Here is a 23,172-nt window from a genome sequence, read left to right on the forward strand (position 1 = left end):
GATGCTTCTGCTAGAAATGTGCATACAGGCAACCACAGCCAGTGGAGCAGAAGGGCATTGCTTTAATGTGATGCTCAGCTTGCTCAATCAGTCCTTGTAAGAGCCAGCATGCACTGGTCTGTGCGGATGCTCATGTTACCCAGAGCTCATCAGTTTGGGACCTGGATGCTGACTGAGGCCGAGTGCTGTCAGACTCCTTGGCTCGGAGGATGCCGTTTTACAACATAGCTATATCAATCTATATTGGCTAGCTGCCACTGAAAGAATAATTACCCAGCCTTTCCCCATCCCTAACCTTTGCACACCGCATGGTTTTCTTCTGTGCTTACCACGAGCTGGTCTAGGGAGCTGAACAGGCAGAAAATGAGCCTGAAGCACCCTGCAGACAGGATGTATGACAGGGAGCACGGCTGAGGGTACAAGGGGTGGTTGGACCCTCTCTTGCAGAGTATCCGTGTGTCTGGTCATCTCTGCTGCACTGCTAGGCTGTGCTGTGAGTACCGCATAAGGCAGGATAAGGCAGACTGAAGACACAGCTTCATGCTGTTCTTCCTCCAGCAGAAGCTATAACCTGATTTATTTCTGTTTGTTCTTCCTCATAGCCAATCTCCAAAATTGTGCCCACTGAACCACGTGTGTGGCTGTGCCTGGAACCAGCTCTGGGGATAATCTAGGATAATCTAGGGAGGGAGCAGAAAGCTCCAACAAGTGTACTCCTGCCAGTGTGAAACACTAGTAAGGAAGAAAGCTAGGGCACACCAAGCTCATCATACCTGTTCCCCCAGAACACATTTGCAGAGCTTGGGCCTTCAGGAGTTGAGGTGAACACATACCCAAGGTGCTGCCAGAACTAATAAAGACTTTTTCATGCCTCTCCTTATCCTTACAGAAGAGATCCATGGTCAAATCCAGCTTCCTAAAGGTTGCCCTCCTGAAAGCCATGAACATACCCCATTTTCTCTATATAGATTTCATATTCCAGGAAGACTTTATGTCTCATTTACTTTATATTAAGAGTAGAAGAAGAAAACCAAATAAAACCAAAATGTTGCTGAAAGAATATTAATTCCTGCTGTGGTGTGTAGAAAAAAGGTGATCAGCAGCTTGCCATTTTAGTGCAGAAATCACACGATACTGAATCTTTCCACCTAGCTTCAGTGTACAAATTCCACTGCACTGTGTATATATAACAAGCGAGCTTTTGTTTATCGATCAGGTGCTGCACATGTGGTGTTACTCAGCCCAGTTATCTGAAGGACTTTTACCAATATCTCAGTTATGGAAGCTGCAGACACCACAGTTATTGCCAATGATATGGATGTGAAAGTCTTCCTTACTCATACAGCTCCTTCCCATTCAATTATTTACCTACAAGAATGACTGATCATATTTCAGTCACAATAACAGGATATTAAGTTCCCCTCACAGGCAGGTTTGCTCTCTGTAAGTTATTAGAAACCAAAATCAAAACCGTTACTGAACTGGTCCTGAAAGTTATCATATCATTAATTTGATATTACTTCACAATTTATGCTCCCTGTTAATCCTAACGTTACTTGGTTTTTGCTCTATGAAACTGGTGCTGACACAGTAATTACAGCTACAAATAAATGGATACATAAATCAAGCTGAAGTAAGCAAGCAAGCTAGCAAGATACATGTTGTGACTTGCTATCTTGAGCCGTTGAATTGTTTAATAATCAATTTCCCTGGTCTTAGGTTTGCAGCTTCTTAGAGCAAATTATGTCCTCTTTTCTATCTTACAGTGTTTGGTGTCTTCTATTTCTGGCCCAGCCTAATGCTAAAATGCTGGTGTGAAAATATTACTAAAGAAAACACAGCTAGAATACAAAGAAAGACTTTAGCACCTGATATTGTCAAATGCAGAAAGCTAGGCAATAGCTTATCAGGTTCAAACAGAAATTTATTGCATGTTGTTAGAGATTTAAAAGCTGTAACTGCACTGCCAGAATGCCCAGCCCACTGCAACAGAAGGAACAAGAAACAGAGATTCCTTCAGTGCTTTCCTGCAGTCAGTTAATTTCCTGTAGTCAGACAATTTCCTGTTAGGAGAACTGAACACAGTTCAAGTTTGTTCTTTTTTTTTTTTTTTTTTTTTTTTTTAATTCCAGTGAGCCGTACCTGGATAACAGAGGATGTTAGCACACTGCAATGAAATGTGTGGCCAGGAAAGCTGTACATTTTCAGTGGAATGTTGCAATACTTCTGGTGGTCACTAGATAGCACCAGTGCTTCCCCAATAAAGGGTGTAACTCCATTACTGAAATACAGCCCCTGAAATACAGCCCCAAATACCCAGTGCCCGGCTGCTGATCTGCCCCCAGGATTTGAATGTTGGGATGCTCTAGAAAGGCCAGTTATTGTCATTGTTTTTCCAGTGCATTCGACTGTGCTAATTTTGCCTTCCAAAATTATTCAAAAAAATAAAAAAAAATCACCTTAACTGTCTCACAGCACGATGTACAGGATGAAAAGACATCACTGCATGTCAACATCAGCTTCATTAGGGCTCAAGGGATGTTTTTAATAAATTGCAATACAAACTTTTGTGGTTTTAGAGAAAATGAAAAAAAACTGAATCAGATGTCCTCTGTAGGCTTGTCTTAATTGAACCCACAGAGGAAAATATCCCCAACCTTTTGCTGCTTAGAAACTTATTATTTTGGAGAGGAAAAATTCAAGGGGATGAATCTTGACTCGTGTTTTCTGAACATGAGATGTGCTTTTGGCTGCTTTTTGTCCTTGGGATACACTTATTGCCAGAGGCTGGCAGTACTGCTACACCACAATTAACTCAACCCCCATCTCTCTAACTTTAAATTTCTCCACCCCTTTTATATTATTATGCCTTTTAACTTAAAAGTTTGAGGATACTGGTATTTGGTTTGCATGAACAGCATTACAAGAGTTGATACCCAATTGAATAGCTACTGACATTTATGCTGTTACCCAGCAAAGAAAAGTTTAGCTGATAGCACCTTCTTACTCAGCAACTCTATCTTTCCCATTTCAGTGAGCATGCTTCAGGATGATGTGTTACTTCTGACAGTAATTAAAAAAAAATAATAAAAAAAATCTTTGTAATCTTTGTTTTAGTATATAAAGATGTACTTCAATTACATCTTAATTACATGGAAAATCCTTATGTAATTGCTCAGAGCTATTATTACTTAGCTAAGGATGGTACTTAATTACTCAAATTAATATTTAACATGTGTTGTATGGGGGGGAGGTGGGCATGGTAAAAATGACTCAATGTACACTGAAATATAGATGCAATTTTAAAATCCCCATTACCTAGAAATAGAGTTGCAGACCCAATCATCAATTAAATTTCAAACTTTAATGTCAGATTAATCAACTTCGGGGAATCTTAACACTGAGATCCTATCTTTGTCATTAGAGAATAGGATCCCAAGCTATTAACCAGGATTTATGCCCCCATGTGGTTATAACTACACACCTTTAAGATGAGAAAAGTCCTGGGCAATCTGAACAGAGACTCTGTCCCTGCAGTGTCTTGCATTCAGACTTAATTCTGTGCATAAGATGACTATTTGAAATAAATAAAACTGTTTGCATGTTCGAATTTAACTTCTTAAAATTATTTGCAGACCCAGAATCTATCAGATACAAGGGGCTTGGGAGTATATACCATGCAAAAATATTGTGAGTATTCTTGAAAAACACGCCATTATGCGGTCCTCTTTTGGCATTTGATATAGAATGCTGCAATTCTCAGCCTATTTACATTGGTATATCATCAAAAATAAAGTGGGTTTGATGATTTGATGGTAAGATCCTGATAATTACAGGCCCGTCAGTTTCACTTCACTGCCTGGCAAAATTATGGAGAAAATTATTCTGGTAGTTATTAAAAAACACCTGAAGGACAATGTGGTCACTCGCCACAGCCAAGGCGGGTTCATGAGGGTAAGGTCCTGCTTAATGAACTTAATTTCCTTTTATGACAAGGTCACCCACCTAGTTGACCAAGGGAAGCCAGTTGATGTAATATTTTTGTATTCCAGTAAAGCTTTTGATACTGTTTCTCACAGTGTCCTTGCTGGACAAAATGTCCAGCATGCAGCTAGATAAAACATAATGAGATGGGTGAACAATTGGCGATTGGATCAGGCTCAAAGGGTTATAAGTAAATGGGGTTACATCAGACTGGTGGCCAGTCACTAGTGGGGTCCCACAGTGCTCCATCTGGGGGCCAGTTCTCTGTAATGTTTTCATAAATGAGTTGGATGTAGGACTAGAAGGTGTAATTAGTAAGTTTCCAGATGACACTAAATTGGGAGGAGCTGTTGATTACATCAAGGGTAGAGAGGCCTTGCAGAGAGATCTGGACAAACTAGAGAGCTGGGCAATCATCAGCAATATGAAGTTTAACAAGAGCAAGTGTCAGATTCTACACCTGGGAAAGGGCAACCCTGAGTATATGCACAGACTGGGGGGACAAAATGCTGGAGAGCAGCCCTGTAAAAAGGGATCTAGGGGGGCTGGTTGATGGTGTTGAATGAGTCAGCAGTGTGTCCTGGCAGCCAGGAGGGCCAAGAACACCCTGGGCTGCATGGCATTGATGGATGGTCCCACTCTGCTCTGAGCTTTCGAGGCCTCACCCTGAGTACAGTTTATAGTCTGGGGCATCAATATATAAGAAGGTTATAAAAGCATAAGAAGGTGTCCAAAGGAGGGCTACAAAGATGGCGAAGGGTCTGGAGGGCAAGATGTATGAGGAGCGGCTGAGGTCCCTGGGTTTGTTCAGCCCAGAGCAGAGCAGGCTGAGGGGAGGCCTCATGGCGGCCTGCAGCTCCCTCACGAGGGGAGCAGAGGGGCAGGCGCTGAGCTCTGCTCTCTGGGGACAGCGACAGGACCCGAGGGGACGGCATGGAGCTGGGACAGGGAGGGTCAGGCTGGGGGTTAGGGAAAGGTTCTGCACCCAGAGGGTGGTCGGGCACTGGGACAGGCTCCCCAGGGCAGTGGTCACAGCCCCGAGCCTGCTGGAGTTCCAGAAGCATTTGGACAGTGCTCTCAGACACATGGTCTGTTTTTTGGTTGGTCCTGTGTGGAGCCAGGAGTTGGACTCAGTGATTCTTGTGGGTCCCTTCCAATTCAGGATGCTGTATGATTCTATGACTTTTAAGCTGTTTAATTTTTCAAAATACTCACTTGAAATTTTTTATTCTTGTAAAATATAACTTTATAATGAATCTGTCTAAAAAAATGCAGTTACTATTTCAGGTTGCTTTATCATATACTCATGTTGTCCCCTTTCTTAAAAACAAAGCAACAGAACTTATATTCTAAAGGATAAAAAATGTTACAATAGCAAAAGTTATAAGAATAAAAGAAAAACAATTTTTAGAAAATCCAACTACCTATGAAGAAAATAATTCAGCATTTCACCTGGTATTTTATCACAAAAATGCCCAGCTCTATAAAGTCCAAGTTGCCCACTTGCACTCTTGCACCTGCCATTCTCTTCAAGAGATGTGCTTTAGCTTTCTGTTTTTTAATTTAATTTCGTTAAATTTGCTGTGGTGCTTGACTGTTGTGGATCCCTCCCTGCCCCTCTCCTCTGCTTTTCCCTCACTCTCTGCTGCCTGAGCCCTTGTTGAATGGTGGGTGCTGGAAAAAAGCAGAGATGGAGAGCTTAGAGAGGAGGTGGAGTGGTAGGGAAGAGAGGCCTGCCCTCACTGTGATTGAGAGGCTCAGTAAAGTCTCTCCCCCTGAAATACTGATGGATAACCTTGCAAGTGACCTGTCTAAATAACAGGCACTCCTGGCCGACTCTCTTTTTGGCACCTTACCTGCTTGTTGGCTTTCAGCACTGCTCTCAGGGTTGCTATCTGCTCCCGCTTGGTACTCAGGAGGGATTTCAGCTTCAGTATCTCTTCCATTAAGGCCTCCTTGTCTTTGTCAATCATGGGCGCCAGCTCCCGAGCTGCAGCACGCTGGCGCGACAGCTGCAGCGACCGATCTACAGCCTTCTGCAAGTGCTTGATTTGGTCCCTTATTATGGCATTGAGGTTGTAGATGTTCATCGGCTCTTTGCGAATGTCACTGGTATCGGAGACAGGGGAGGAAGGAGGGGCTGTGATGACAGGGGAAATTGTAGGTGTTTTAGTTGGGCTCTGCTCCTTGCCAGGCTCCACAGCCTCTTTTGTCACCTGCTCGGTTGGGGTCCTGGCTTCTACGGGCGATGCCATTCCCCTTCTGGCAAGCCGCGGGGAAAGGAGACCTCGAGGGTCATCTGGTCCTTTCAGGCTGCCGCTGCGGGTGACTCTGCTTTGCCTGTAATAGTCCAACATAACCCTGTTTGGTGTCTCGTTGTTGCACAGGCAGACATGATGGTAGAGCTGAGCCAGTTCCTCACTAAATGTCACCAACTCATCCTGGGCGGTGTTGAGGGTATTGTGGTTTTCATTCGCTATGCTTGTCATCCTTTGTAATTCCTTTTCCATGTGGACCATTTTTTCCTGGCTTTCCTTGGTCGACTTCTCCAGGGTTGTCACCTGTTCATCATATGTCTGGATTCTGCTCTCATACTTGGCCTTCTCTTCAGTGTAGTTTTCCACGTATTTATTATACTTCTCCTTTAAGGCTTTGATTTCTGCTTTAAGGTCTATCACCTCTGTAACAGCTACTTTGTATTTACATTCTAGAATCTCCAAGCCATTGATGTCCACCTCATAGTCATGTGCTTCCTCGCCAGAATCTCGGCCCTTCTCACAGTCATGCTCTGCTTTTAGCTCCTTGTTGCTTTGCAGCCCCCTCATGGCATTGACGTGTTCCGTGAGCCTGTGGACTCGCTCATGTTGCTCAGTCAGGGCTCCCTTCGTGTGCTCCAGCTGCGTCTGAGACTCTTGTAGGTTGGCCAGGAGAATGGCCTTCTCTCTCTCCACCTGCAACAGAGTCAAAGTTAGACACCTGGCACCTGATCCCACCCATGCTTTTCTGCTGAACACCAAACTCTGCCAATCATGTTCACCACTTCCACTCTCCAATTCTGCAGATGCAACCTGAGGGCTTCCAAAAGATTATACTCATATAACCCTAATCCATAAAATTAAATCAAAGAGATACATGCCACTTGTACAGGATTATGAAGTCCCCGCTTCTGCTGCCATATGCAGGATCTCACACATTGCCCACTGAAGAATTAGTGCCCAAGCACTAAGTGCATAGTTAGCTAGCGTGATGATACTGGATTTATCAAGACATATGTTCCCTGAATTTTAATAGGCATAACTGCATCACTGTCAACTATAACATGTTACACTGATACATACACATTTCCCAGTGGAGTTTAAATTCACATTTCCTGTGAATAGCTTTACCATCCTCCACAATTTTTATTTACATCTTTGGACCGTTGCAAATTTTCATAAAGGAAGGCTTGATTACTGAATGCAAAAACAGTAAACAAATGGCTGTATACATTTCTCAGATTAGATCAAATAACCCACCATGTGTGAATACAACACAGATCAGGAGCCTGAGCACATGAAGCTCCTAGGATGTCCCATCCCCAGCACTTCAAGGAAAGCAAAATCCATCCTTCTAAGGATAATGCAGAAAAAGTGGAATTTGCAGTATAATTAACAAACCACTGGTTCTGACCTATTAAGTTCCTTTCTGAACAGCCACCGAGAAACATGGTTGTTGAAAAGTGGAAGAGGTCCTAGAGGACTCTTGAAGTTTTAAAGCACAGCATCTTAAAACAAGCAAACAAGAAAAATCTACCTGCTCAGATATTCACTGCTCATAACACCCTTGAATGGTTCTCATTTCAAATTTTTGTGTAATGTTCCAACTTTTCTTCTTTGCCTTCATCCTATTCTGAGCTGTGAATTGGGAAGCAGAGGAAGGCATGGGGACAAGGCATGATTCTCACTCTCATGGTCTTTGCAGCAGGATCTGGAGCCTATCAGGCTGACTGCTCTTACTCTCCCTCTGCTGCAGTATCTCAGCCTGGTATTTACACGTGCAAAGACATGTTCCACACTCCCACTGTGCGTGGCTGAATTACTAATTCAGAGAATTCAAAGCTGTCAGTTCTGAAAGACCCTTCAAAAAAGCATTGCCTTCCCTATCAGCATCCCCCCAGGTAGTGTTTGGAAGAGTCAAAGCAGCCACCATGAAACTCACTGATGGAAAAGAAAAGCTTTTTAGAGACTTGGAGCTTATTAATGTTGTCTCACAAAATGTCTGAAGCAGCGGTTCAGACTTTTGTTATCTCATAATGGGGCTTTTGAGCAGTAGCTGCTGCTCAGAAATACTAAGGTACTAAGGCATATGATGATCTCCTGGCTTTACAGAAAGGCTTTCAAAACATTGCCTCAATTATAACTTGCAATTGATTGCAGCAAAGACCATGAGATTAAAAATAGAAGCCATGTTAAAAACATGTAAATAGTCTGCCTAGTTTTCTTGTATGCAGCTGACTGATTACTCAAGAAGAAAAAAACATCATTATTTTATGACCCAAGTAGAATCTGTCTCCTTAAACATAGGAAGCTCCATTTAGGCACGACGTAGCCTGTGCTGTAATGCAGAAGAGGACAGCTGAATGCAATGAGTATACCAGTACAACTGTTCCCCAGTTGCCATCCCAGTCTGCCTTTAGCCTGTCCTGCAGCTCACCACTGGTGTCATCCCACTCTTGTTGAGCATCTGGTTTACTGAGAGAAAACACAAAACAGCAGAATCCTCCCTACTACCAACCCATCTTCTTAAAAGGTGATGGCTCTCTGTGCAGATTTCCCTGCCTGGTCTATCCTGGGGACCAACACAGAGCTACCAGCAAAAGCATTTTCATTATCTTCCCTATGAATTTTCCACTGAGTAGCCTGCCTGAGGTCTGCTCTCCCTGGCTGCTCTCCCTCAGCTGAACTCTAGTTGCTACCACCTGGCACAGCAGGCTGAAGTGTTAATTACATTATCCTCACCAGCTACTGGAGGTATTTATTTCTTCAGCCTGGTAAGGTGAGATGTACATGAGCTTCTGGTAATTTAAAGGACCACCTCGCCTTATGGTGAGACATGTGGATAACGATGCACACAGCAAAGATAGTTGGCTTTTTGAAGTATATATGCCCGCATGTGTGGGTATGTTCACATGGAAGCAATTAACAGTGGATTCCAACAGTGTAAAAATTAACAGCCAAAGAGTTTTTCCCTACATTAAAAAAAAAAACAAAAAAACTTGATGCTAAAGAAGTACTGTGTTTCAGTGTCTGCTTAAATTTATCAGACAGAATCCTACCAGATTATTGACCTCAGCTGTCATATTCTACAATGAAGAAAAACTGCAACAGATCTAATAGGGATCTTTACGATCATTTTTCTGCTGAACTTAAATGGGATCTGGAAACAAATGCTTCTCTCAAATAGAAAGGATTATTTCTAGAGAAAACATGCAAATTTAAAGCCCATACACCCTTCTGTACAGTAGGTAAAATGAAATACATGGATCTACTGAATTTTACTCATTCTAGTCCAGTAATTATGGATGACATTAATCCACTTCTGTTTGAAGATAAATACGTGCTCCTACTTCCAAGGATAAAAAACGAAGCTCCAACTGAGCCCACAGTGCACCTTCTGAATATTAACAGCTCTGCTGTTTCTAAGGACAGTAGTTATATTTATTGTTCTAGACAATAGTCTTTTTTTCCACACAGAACAAACATTTGGGTATAGGCTGTTCTTCTTCCATCTGTTTTCTGTTTGTTTTTGTTTTGTTTTGCTTTTGTGATTAAATTAGTAGCTGTGGAAAGGATTCTTGTCATCATCTTAAAATGAAAATAAAAGCAATTCAAAAGCATTTGTACCCATTTTGATGTGTATCCTTCCTTCCTTTCAAAGATTTCAGTTTGAGCAGTTTTCCTTCTCAATTTGTTTTATAGTTTGCAGTCATGGAAGCCAATTATAGCATTACTATTTAACCTTTTTCTTTTTTCTTTTTTTTTTTTTTTGTTTAAAAACATAACGTTTGAAAACATGTATCAGTGACCAATTCCTGGTGAGGCTGGAATAAATGAAAAGTACACATTTCAAGAACCATCATTTTTGCCAGAGAGTAAGAGGCAGCTGGAGGAGTGTCAGAACCTGGGCTGATTGACACTTTTTCTTTTTTTAAAAGAAAGCTTAATCTAAGTTCTATAATGTTGGCCTTGGGAATAGGGAAAGCAGCAGGAAGAGAGGAGTCCTAGGCTTTAAAACCGGGATGGATAATTCTTCCCACTGGACAAGAAACGCGTCCTATAGACATGAAAATGCTTCCTAAAGAGAGGGTCAGTTCCTTCAGCAGCAGTCATAGTAGAAACCTCGTCTGAGTGAAGAAGAGGAGCATGTACCAAGTATCTAGATATGACAGTATGAACACCACATGGCAAAGATGCTGCTGAGGAGGAAAAATCCAATTTTGCTGAAGAATTACCTTTTGTCAGCTTGAACCCAATTAAATCTCCCTCTTACCATGAGGAAAAACTTTTGATGGAATTTTTCACAGTTAATTTGTGTGACCCAAGGTGAGCTGATACAATGAAACAGAGGAGATGATTGCTTTAAAAAGTGTACACATCAGCAGTTTGTAGTAAGCCTTCACAGTTTCTAAAGAAATCAGGTTTCCAGCTAGGTATAGTCTCATTTTTTCAAACCTTCACTAGAATACTGAACAACAATGGAGGCTATTTCCATGAGCTGCTGGGGCCCAAAGAAGCCACTCTGACCAAAAAATGGTTAGATCTATCTTCTAGGGTCCTTCTAGAGTCCTAGGATGGACAGCTAGTGGCTAGTGACTGTCAGAAGGCTGACTCTTTGTTTACGAAGCGTAAAAGAAGTAAGTAATGTTAAAATCAGAGATGATAAAAACATTTGCAGTATCTTTCAAGCAGAAGTTTGCTGACTCAAAAAGCTTAATATTTAATATAATCAAGAAAAGACTTAGCCAAACAACCCGTCTTTTTAAATAAACAGTTAAGCCGTATATTAAAATACGAACATATCAAAGCATGTTTTTTGGAAGTTGGGTATTTTTTCTTAACATCATATCTCTGAATAAAATCACAACTTGCATATAATATGTATATGGAAGCAAAATATACATGTTGTTTCTATCTTAATACTGGAAGAGTCTCTGCCAGAATTTTTCACAGAAATAAAATTCCAAATTTCAAGCTTTTCCAGTTAAAATATGTATGTTCTGCATCAAAGTTACCCGCATTAGATGTCATTAACATTTTCCTTGTCATAGCTCAAATGAAAACTTCCCATGGTGAGTTTGGTGATTAAGTAAGACAACACTTCAGCTAATACAGGACAAACTCATAGGGATTTATTGTTCTCCAGCAAGAGCTGAAAATTGGGTTTGCTCAGCTTTACCGCAAATCACCTTTTACGTGCTGGATGTTTCTTTGAAGGTGCCAAAACCTTTCAAGCTCTTTTGGCAGAGCTGATGCTCAACAGCTTGGACAGAGGGACCCCTTCACTATACTCCTTTCTAAGATAATGTCAGCTCTGGGCTATCAGCTTGAGTTTTAATTTGTGTCACACCCCAAGCTCCTATTCTGGTTATGCCTGGGCTGAGCCCAGATAACTTGAAAATAAATGATCAACATGCACTCACCTACGCATCTGCTGGGACCGCCCACATGGACAAGACCATTGCATGACACCTCAGATGCTCTGAGTACACAGGTATTCTTCTCCCCTTTTGTTATCTCCTGATTGCATGCTAAGTTTAATGGCAAAAAACCCTCTGACTTGCAAGGATCATAATCAAATCTATCTGCATTTCCCCCTCCTTTTTTTTCCTGGATAATTTTGGTCATGCTGAAGAGGATTTTATTCTACTTGAAACCTCAGGGGTATTTCCCATTATTAAACCAGGAAAAGAGAATCTAGCCACCTGCAACTACAGTAACTAAGTCCCTTTCTACTCTTCCCAGTAAACATCAGCTCAGATGATGCTGACTTTGCACAGACAGCTATTCCGTCCTCTAAGGTAATTTCTGGCAAAATCTGAATATGGAGAAACACTGAAGTAGAAATACATGGTCAAGAACAACACTGAGGGAAGTTGAGGTCAATGCAAAAACTGGCACCAGGGTCCATATGATGCGTGACCACAAGTTTTAGAACATTCAATTAAACTCTTACCTGCATGAGTTGCTGCTTCAGTTTCTGTATTTCTGATATGTTGAGTTCACTGAAGAGGTCGGAGACGGGGTGCAGAGATTCTCCTTTCCTACCCGTGGGAGTTCGGTAGTCACCATTGAGTTTCACAAGAGGCCCATGGATATGTCCGTTCATTTTGTCATCATTGTTGGGCTCACTCGCATCCTCTGCAAACTTTAATCCATCTACTGATATATTAATATGGTTATTATACATACTATCATTGAGGTTGATATACTGGGAGAGTTCCTTTCTCAGATTGTTCTTTTGCTCCCTTTCATTTTTTAAAGTTTCCAAGGCTTCCTCCAGCTGATGCTCTGCAATCTCCTTCAGCCGGATGGCATCTTCTAGCTGACTGTTAAGCAACACTGTCTCCTCCTCAAATCGTTTAATCTCATGCTTTAAGCCTTCGTATTCAACCTGAATTAGACAAGACAAAGAACATTCATAATACTAAAACTTGAGTCATGAAAACCTGCCATTTTTTAGCCCTATTGAAATAGGTACTACAGAAAATAAAATGTTAAATACCAGGCATTGCCTGCAGCTGCAAAGAAATGTCTGTACAGAAAATGCAAGTGGAGCTTTCTTCGTTGAAGACCCCACTGCGTACTTTTTACAGCAGGTGAGAAACAGGAAATATTACACTTTTTCCCAAATAACTTATGACAATAAAAAATGTATTTTATGGAAAGAAATATGTTTAGTAGCAGGTGTGCCGGTAACCATATATTTATTATGAATTACCATTAGCAATGTTGGTATATCATGGTACATATAGGTCTCAGATTGATATAGTCTGATTTATTAATTACAAATATTCTGAAGATTACTTCCTATCTAAATTCTTACCAGATGTAGAGTCACTTAGGCATGGTTACTCTAAAGTACCTTGGTGTCTTAGGAGTGGTCAAAAATGTTGATGGTCAAGAAACTGCAGGAGAGCCTCAACTCTTCTCTGTGTTACGTGATCTTCTCCTTTATTCAGAAAGCATTTAATTTTAAAAACTGGACATCAAGCTATTCATACAATCACTTTAAACTCTGAGGTGCTTAAACTATAGCTCATTCAGCCACACAGTCCTTGAACTGCGTGTAGGGATGCCACTTTGGAGCATGTGGCAACCTGTTGTTGCCTGAAACACTTCCACCACTGATCCTGCACTGCTGCACCAACCTTGGAGGGAGTCAGGGGTCCTGTGCCTTTGACAGCCCCACACACAGTGCAGGATTTTATCAGTGTATTTATGGGCAGTGTGGGCTGAGGAAATCATCTCTCTTCTTTAAAGGCAACTCTGACATTTCCCACAACAAGGAGGTAACTGCAGTCCTCTCTATTGCACCTAAAAAGAAGCAAAGCCTAGGGAAACCCATTCTAGCATGAAACCAATTGCTCAGCAATGTGAAGACAGTGCAGGAGTTCCCCAGTGTGGCACATCTTCCCTTGCTGGCCATTCTCATCTTCCTTTTCACTGCTAAAACATCCCAAAACAATGAAAAGGAAGACTGGTAAAAATTACTATAGATCATCTTAGATTTTTAGTTTAATTCTAGGCATGTTAGTCATTCACCTTTTCATTTCTAAATGCCAAAAATTCCCTGTATCAGGTGAAATAATTTGATGGTTTAGCAAAGAAACGCTGGTTTGATGGTTTAGCAAAGAAACGCTGAACTTCTGTGCTTCTATAAAAAAAAAATTAAAAACTTTTCATTTGAGACATTTCTAACTCAAATTAATGTGCATTACTATGTGCAATTTTAATCCATTGTCTCAAAATAGTTTTTATTTGATATGTATGTATATATGTATATTTTTAAACAAACTATAAGATTCTGGTGAATACAGAAACATCAACCATTCCTTTTAGAATAGAATGTTAATCAACCTGTCAAAAGTCTTGTACTCATAAGCTTTTGGAAAGGCAAGCTTAAAAATCAAACCCAGAGAATGAAAAAATATTGAACAACAGAGAAAGTTCCCAAGTCATACTGAGAGATTTTAAACATAAAAGAAAAATCTATGGTATTTTGAAATTTGCATTTAGGTACCTGGTATTTTCTCTGATTGTAGAAAGACATCCATCTAAAAAAATTATTAAATCCAATCAAGTAGCTACACTTACAACTTAAAGAATTGGAGAGGAAAAAAAAAAACAACAAAACAACAACAACAAAAAACCACCAAAGATCATACACTTTCTTCCATTTTAAATCCATATGAAAACCAAAGTTCTACATTATCTATGCAGTAACCATATCATGGATTCTTGCTTACAATATACTTGTAACGTATGGTTTTGTAAATTAAAGTAGTAAAATATAAAATGTTCTTGATATTTTATCTTGAAGATTGAAATTGGTTTTGGAATCACAAGTGCATGGGTATGTGATACAAAATGACTGATTTTTTATGTCATTCAAAATGTGGCAATGCTTTTTCTGTCCCCAGAGTGCCAGAATTTGATTCCATTAAGAATGAAATACTATGACAAATACAAACACTAGTAAACAGATTTTCTTCTGGGGGAAACTAGGATGGTCCATAAAGGGGTATTTATATTTATTTTTCCCATGAAGATGCCTCCTATGAGGTTGGTGTGGAAAAAATACATTCCTCAAAGGCAGAATTTGCTGGCTTGTTAAATAACTCTGACATAAAGATGCTCTGCTAGAAATTCAGTTTTAGGAGTGTGAAATAAGGGAATGACACCCACTTGCATTACTTGTGCATTCTCTGCAGCACTGCTCCATTGTTCTACATGCTTCAATTGCATTTGTGCTAGTGGGGTAGAATAGCAAAGACAGATGAAACAGTGCTGCATATTCCTGCTGGAATAAGGCAGCCTTGCTAACAGACTCCCGTAAGAAACTGACAGTCTTGGCTATTTGATAAATACCCTAAACGAACCATTCAGTAGGTTAGGACATAAAACAGGGTCTCCAGAGCAGTACGACTGCAATCTGCTGGAAGCTGGGGAAATGCTGTTACAGAGCACAATGTTATGCTGGTCTGGGAAGTATATAAAAGAAACTCTTTAATCATCCAGCTTGGATACTGACTTATCATGGCAAGCTCAGTTTTCTGACATGAGAACAAATCTCTTTCATTCAGTTTAAAAGACAACTGTGTGTCTGATGACTTCCTCTGCAGTATTTATACCCAGCAGCAAAGGAAGCTGCTGGATATAAAGGCAAGAGGACAGACCCAACCTCTGTTTGCGTCTGGATGTAACGGGGCTCTGATTTACAGCAGCTCCTGGGGGCACATCCTGCACTGCAGCAAGAATTACAGCATGCTGCCTTGCTGCCAGCTGCATGTCACTGCCATGGGGAAAATATAAAAGAAACTAGGAGCATCTGACGTCCCTTTGCCTATTTTTGGAGCTTGCCAAACGTGCAGGTTAGCACTGCTGAGCAGAGAGCAGCGCTGGTACAGGAAAACCCAGTGAAAAGAAAGGAAAGGAGAATGGGTAAAAGATTATTTTCTCTTTTCTCCACTTCAGAAGTGGAAAAGGAACACAGGAAACAAAGTAAGAGGAAACAGAGGGCTGACCTACTCCTGCTGCTGGGCATGGAGGTCAGTGTGCAGTGAGGGAGGGGAGAAAACAGAAAGGAAAAAGATGCAATCATGGATATGGTAATAATTATCTCGCTATTAAAAAGTTCTGTGCATTCTCTCAGGATTTTTCTAAAACCGAAGTAAGGGCCTCCCCAAACATAAAAAAAAAAGGCCAATAACACTGTTGCAGAATAACTGTCTACCAAAATCAAAATAAAAAAAAATAAAATAATAATAATAATTAAAAAAATAAAAATAAAAAAAGAAACTTCTATCATGTTATGGAAACCTGAGAAAATACTGTCATTTTCCAGCACAGCACAGCACCTAGAGTCTCCCAATGCTTACTTGGTTCTGTTTCAGAGTGGACACCAGCTTCTGCAAAGTGATATTTTCTTCTTCAAGTTCAGTGTAGTCCTGCAGGAGCCTTGCCTCTCGAAATTTGTACTCTCGAATTTCGTCTTTCATTCGTATCCTCTGCAGTTCTACCATTTCATTATTCTGGTGAGAGAAAAAGCAAGTATGTTACCATTTGCTCAGACCCTTTAATGATACACACTGCCTTTGGAAAAGGCCACACACAAAAAAATTAATCCTGAAATAGAAAGGATTTAAGAGTCCAAATCAAAACAGCATCACCCTTTGAACTGAGGCAAAACGGTACTTTCAGGTGTGTGCTGGCAGCACAGTAATGAGAACATCCGATAAGGAAGCTTGATTAAAACAATTTCAAGATTAGATGTTTATTGAAATGAGAAGCCTGGCAGGGCTTTATCATCTCATTAGTTTTATTGCTCAGCGCTACAGTTGGATCTAAATAAAATTACCACCTGTTTTCCACCAAAAGATGCTCCCTACATTCATGCAGCAAAGCAATGAATTACAGCATCTATTCTGCAGAGACATCTGTTACTCTCTCGCTCCTGTCTACAGGCACTAAAGAGCAGCATGGGCAGGTGGGGGACTCGCCATGCAGCCTGCTGGAAAGCAAGCCTCCAAAACTGACAAAAGCCTTGGGGCATGATTTTACCCGCAGGGCCTGGGAACACACAAGGTCACGTCTTTCATCTTCCCATTAGCAAATGCAGTTCCTGGACAGCCTTACGAGAGGTCACAAGGGATCGGTTGCACAAAAGATCATTTCCAACAGATTCCAGGCCTGAGTGTTTTTTACATCGAGAGTCAGGATGTTTGGGAAAGCCCCCTGAATCTGCTGATATAACCCTGATAAGAACGCACTGTGGGAAGGTGGAGTTAACACAGCTGGAGGAGAACAGAGATTGACACAGCCAGTAGAAGCGACCTGCCCCTCTGCTGTGAGGAGCAGCCTGGATTTTCCTGATCAATAGAAACAGGTGTAATTGGTCACAGCTTTGTTCTGCTTCCAGCAGCAACTGAGCACTGTTGCGGAGCTCCTGGAGGGAAGCACTGCTGGGTCTCTAATGATGGGGCAGGGCCTCCTCTCTGCTGGGGTGCAATAAGGAGCACGTGTGGGAAGCAGTAACAGGTTTCTCTAAAAGGTTTCTGTGCAGAGGGAGGGCAATATATATGGCCTTATATCCACCTGAAAGCGTGGAATGTTTAAGAAATCATTACAGCAGAAACTGGAGTCGGTGAGCTCTGAATATATCCATCTCTACAGCTGACCCTCTAATACTTAAAGATAAATCCATGTGGTCTGAATTGGTGATAAACAGAGTTTTGCTTAGCATCTAGGTTAAATAAATGGTAATAAAATCCTGGGAAATAACACTGCAAAGCATGAAAAAAAAATGTTGATACAAGAGTTATTAAGGTGACTTTCTAAAATGAAGCCTTGTCATTAAAGAAAAATAAAAAATCATCATCCCCACTCTGGCAGCTGTGTAAGAAGAAATAATCAACATGATTTCTTAACTGGAAGCACGCCTTTGGTTTAAAAGATCCCCAGTGGCAAAAGAGTGACAGAGCATGAAATAAAAGTAACTCTTGCATCCTTCACTTTCTAGTAAACTCATGAGTGAACTGTAAAAACGGTACCACAGCTTATTTCACAAGGTGAAGGCTTTTTATACACAGAGTTTTCATACACGTTTCTGTTGGCACACCTGCAGCAGCAGTGTTTATTTATGCTTTTAGGTGTGAGGATATGGGCAAAACTGAGGCTGGTGGTGGGCAACACTGAATGCACGGCTCTGCCACGTCAGGTATAATCAAGCTATTCTGCAGTTCCCTGCCTGGTGTTTGCCATCAATTTCAGTGGTCAAAAGGAAGGCCTCATCAAAATTGAGGAAGAAAAAAGGCAGTCAGGGATGGAGGATCCAAGTCAAGAATTGTTACTAAACCCTGACATATTACTTCCCTGAAAGAGTCCAAGGCACAACACTTCCAAAAAAAACTCTGAAAGTACTCTGTAGGACCAAGGTGCTCCTTTGCCTTTCCTGTTACTGCAAAGAGCAACACAAAACATCAGCTACCACTTCATTGGAGTGCATCACTATTTCTTTAAGACAGAAACCACATTTCTTTGTCACTTGTAACACTTTCCTCTCCTACATCATCTTAGAAGTATAAACCAAACTATTTATAGCACTTCTCCTTTTACACACAGAAGCTCTCTCTACAGAGCAACCTCCATTTTTCATTACTCACAGTACTTGGTCAAACAAGAAACAGGATAGAGGAGAAGGGTCGCTGGTCAGAGCATCCCTTCCATGCCTGCCTGCCCCAGCTCTGCCTGCAGTACTGCTCTGTCACAGGGGACAAAATCTCATCATGTTACTTTGAAAAGATGATGAAATATTCTCTATTGGAAAGTGCATTTGGTCATGGAAAAAACAGACATGGATTAGTGGGTAATAATTATGGTAGGGGGATGGTTGGACCAGATGATCTTGGAAATCTTTTCCAACCTTAATGTTTCTGTGATTATTCTCCCTGCTACGAGATCTCTCCTTCTGTTTGTAAATGTCTGCATTGCGCTGGCAGATGCCCGGCTGAGAAGTGCTCGGTTGCTTTCACTGCTTTGTATGAAAGGCAGTGAGTGCTTCAACATTACAGGGCAAAAGCCTGCTGTTGTCACAGTTTACAAGTGAGTAGCCACAGGAGATGGCAGACTCCCACTCTGCTTTCATTCATATGGAATCCCTGTGTGTTTTGTGGAGCTAAGCTATTCTTCAATCTATACAAATATCTCATGCTGAGGTTATACTTTGTTACTGTCAGGAAATAGGATATATTTATTTCCATCAAATGCTGTGGCTAAATACATTACCTTCTCCTGAGTGTCTATGGCTATTTTGAAATATTTTAAATACATTTTTCTCAAGCAGACAATATACATTTATAGGAGACATCTAGCTGTACTGTCACAGTGTCATTAACGTGTCAAATTTTATTTGGTCATTGTATCAGCCCTCTTCTGAAGTGACTTGGACTTGTATGAGAACAGCAGGAGAGGATATAAAAACACAAGGCAAAAGAAGTCTGTCAGCAGGGGCAGTTATCTGTGTGAACCACTAGAGGACAATGTGACCCAACTTATTCTCCAATCAGCAAAATAATTCATAATTAAACTTAACTGGTAATCAAGCACTGAATGTTAAATTTCCAGGACAGGGCATTTGATACATGCACTTTTAATAGGGCACGGACTCAGTAGCTTTTACACGTTCAGAGAGGATTCCCCTATGAACTACTGCATCTGTAAATAAAAAACAATTTAATCCAAGAGGTGGAGCTGACAACATGAGTAATGTTTTAATGTCTGGAAGTTATTTTTGATCCTAGTCACCAGAAGAACATAGTGCATTGGTTCTAATGGACCCGTGCCAGAAAAGGGGAAAACAAGAAAAAAGGGTAAGGCCTTTTTGTGAAGCTATAGCAAACAACAGAGTCCTTGTCAGCATCGCATCTAATTATATGCGAACAGTAATTGTGGAAGATGTCAATCACATCACTCAACGCATGTCTAACGTAACAGAACAGACCATGAGAAATGAAAAACAGAGGGCTCCAGTTCGAAAATCGGGGAGCTAATGTTTGGGCTTTTCCCCTACATTTTCTCATGCACATTTTCATTAAAAGCTTTCAGATCCTTACTGCAGTAAATTGTGCTATTTTTCATCCTACAAAACAGCCTTGTAATCAGAAACTAATTAGGTGCCCCAAACTACCCTGATGAAATCACTACTTATCTGCTGGAAAAAATGCAAGCATTGGCATGATACTGTGCATTACTTTATAATTTTCATAACTCATGAGTAAGAGAACAATGGAAAAATTATATACTTCCGATTTAATGTCACTGTGTTATGGCTGATGCAGTATAAAATCTCATTCGATCTGATGACAGTTTTATTGCACTAGCAGTAAATTGAATCTAACAGAAAATTTATGCTTAGACTAATATCCATGATCTCATGTGTTTGTTGACAAGTCTGACTTTCCTTTGCAGAGGAAAACAAAAGGTGCATTTTTTTTGGAAAAACAACAATAAGTAAATACTAGAAAATAAAGTTTAACAAAGCTTCAAATTTAATCACAAACAGGTTGACTTTGCATGGGGAAATGCCTTAGAGGGCTACCAGCACAAGTTTGGCAAAAAACAGGTTTGGGTCTTCCTTCAGAATCATTCATTCACAAAACTAATCCGATTTATAAATCATTTTGTCTTCTTGTTAAATACATTGTTTGCATCTATTTGGCAACATCAAACAATAAATAAATTCATGAGAAATTAATGAGGAAAAAAATATCAAACCCTAAACTATCTTTGATTTGTTGCTTTTAGCAAGTAGAAAATGATTACGTTTGGAAAAGACCTCCAAAATCATCTGGCCCAACCATCCCCCTACCACCAGTGTCACCCACTAAACCATGTCCCCAGGCACCAGGTCCAACCTTTCCTTGAACACCCCAGGGACGGTGAATCCACCACCTCCCTGGGCAACCCGTCCTAATGCCTGACTAATCTTTCTGAGAAGAAATTTCTCCTGATTGATAACCTAAACCTCTCCTGGTAGAAGTTGAGGCCATTCCCTCTAGTCCTAGAGCTAGTTGTCTGCAAGAAGCAGCTGATCCCCAGCTCCTCACAATTTCCTTTCAGGTAGCTGTAGAGAGCAATAAGGTCTCCTCCCAGCCTCCTCTTCTCCAGACTAAACAACCCCAGTTCCCTCAGCTGCTTCCATTGTAGCCTTGGAAAATCCCAGATAAAGGCAAAGCATGAGGTTTAAAGCAGAACTGCCAGCCAGTAAGAAAATGGACAAAGAGAAAATGCTTTATCAGGTAGGATATCAAAATAGTGCTGTGCAATAAGGAGAGAGGTAATCTTGTTAACTTCACTGGCTGAAGCAACGGGGCAATGAAGCATCTGAAAGTGTTGGAAAGCCAGTAATGGCATCCAGACATACCCAGCTCGCCCCTGGCACATCCTGATTTTTCATTCTGAAGGGGACAGAGAGAAGAGAGGACAAAAAGGGGAACAGAAGATTAAGGACCATTTTTCTTTTATTTACTGTCAACTGTTTTCAGTCCCCAGATGAGGTCGTCTACATTTGCCTTGAAGTTTCTCTAGTTCACATACAGGAATACTTACTCTGAACTGAAAGAATGATATTTTCAGTGTTTCAGAAGGTAACAAAAAATACAATGGGATTTTGTGGATGACCTAGTCTGTCCTGGTCTGACCCTTGTGTAGACTTCGCACCCCTGATCCTGCTGATGAATCATAGATGTAGACACCCTAGCAGAGCAGAGACAGAGCATCTCTTATAGAAATATTTGTTCTTCATTTTCAATATGTAGATACCTCTATATCCCAAAATAAATTACTTCAGAGATTCACTTTCTTTATTGTAAAAAGTCTTCATCCTCCTTTTTAATCTGAATTTATCTGATTTCATCCTTCAAAATGTTTCAACCAGGTTGTTAGAGTTCATAATATCATACACGATCTAACCATCTGTATTAGCACACTACTTTAAGAGCACAAACACCTCTCCAAGTAACCAAGAGCAGGAACCACTAACAGCTGAAATATTTGATTCTGATATTAAAATAATTTTCTTAGCTTTTGATATACTATACAGTCTCAAAAAAAAAAAAGGAAAAAAGATATACTATGGTGAACAAGATCTGTAGAATAATAAGTACCTATAATCTTTCCCTCTTATGCACTTACTTGCACAATGACAGTATTATGAAAAACAAAGATAAAAAAAGCCGTATGTTTGTTAGCTATAGCATATTGAATAGAAACAAGATTAAGATAATGCATGTTTCAAGTTGCTTCACCAGTAATGGCTCTTAAATAAAGCATTTTACAATCCACCTAATAATTTCACCGTCTGAGATTTTCAACATGTTTAATTGGATAGATAAATCTAAAGAAGAAAGGTGAATTTCTATCAAAAGCAATTAAATGGCCGATTTATGTAGTTACTACAGTTTGAAACCAATAACATTCAATGTTTTAAACCCTACTACATATAAATCCTTATAAAATACCTATTTTATTGACTTTAATATATAAGTATATATATAAATATAAAATTAACAAATGTTTTTATTATTTAGGCATTTAATTTTCCTTCTCTGTAGTACGGGTACATTATATTATAAGGACTTGTATAAATGAAGTATAAATGTCTAATCATATATATTATTTATCTGGTGAACACATGGAAAATAATGGTTTGATCTTGCCTGCATTAGTAGCACTCCATATTTTATATTGGCACCTTCAACAAACAATACTGCAATATTCCTAAGAGTTCCTTCGATGGAAAAGAACCTTCACTTAACAAAATCATATTAAACCAATGTATGAGGAAATTCAGACTCCAGGGTTACAGCACAGTTCAGTTCATATGATCCTTCCACATATCTGTGGAATGAAGTCGTGCATTTAAACATAGGCATTGCAAGTACTAAAATATTTGGCTGGGAGAAAAAGTTCTGCCATGAGAAAGACATTGTGGAGGTCATTTTTGTTTCAACTTAAAATTCTGCTACTTATCTGTCTCCTGCAGCTCTGGTGGCATTAAACATTTCTGAGAAGTGGGAGTATTTGTTTCTAAATGCTACACTGGCTGGGTAGAAGAAAGAATGAAATACCTGGGCCTTGGAGTAGGCTCATAACAACATCCCACAAAACAAGAGCAGGCAAGGGCTCTTGATTCAGGGCTCTCCGCCAGGAGTCTTTCCACAGTCCATTCAGACCAATTTTGGTCTTCAAACTTCCACTGGTTCCGATGGACCACAGCCATCCAGGGACCAGCCCAGGCCTGAAGTCCAGTCCTGCTCTCTCCCCGTTGCCCACCCTACATCACCAATTATTCCATGCCTGAGTAGGTACTATTATAAAGATATTAGAAATAAATTGCAGGCAGGCAGGCAGGCAGGAAGGAAAAAGGTGTGTG

The 23,172-nt window shown here is 40.4% G+C and overlaps 1 protein-coding gene across 21 annotated transcripts in view; it reads right to left on the reverse strand.

Annotated features, from left to right (window-relative positions):
* Nucleotides 1-23,172, reverse strand: part of BICD1 (BICD cargo adaptor 1) — a 175,578-nt gene that overhangs the window by 36,976 nt on the left and 115,430 nt on the right. For 18 of the 21 annotated variants that reach the window (XM_035344823.1, XM_035344881.1, XM_035344935.1 and 15 more), the window contains 3 exons: nt 16,121-16,273; nt 12,196-12,666; nt 5,841-6,935 (listed from right to left, as the gene is read on the reverse strand). In XM_035344823.1, the coding sequence (XP_035200714.1) occupies nt 5,841-6,935; nt 12,196-12,666; nt 16,121-16,273 (1,719 nt within the window). The remainder of the gene's footprint in view (nt 1-5,840; nt 6,936-12,195; nt 12,667-16,120; nt 16,274-23,172) is intronic. The other 3 variants (XM_035344832.1, XM_035344862.1, XM_035344925.1) reach the window with 1 other exon arrangement.

This window comes from Oxyura jamaicensis, chromosome 1, assembly GCF_011077185.1.
Source record: "Oxyura jamaicensis isolate SHBP4307 breed ruddy duck chromosome 1, BPBGC_Ojam_1.0, whole genome shotgun sequence".
Lineage (NCBI taxonomy): Eukaryota > Metazoa > Chordata > Aves > Anseriformes > Anatidae > Oxyura > Oxyura jamaicensis.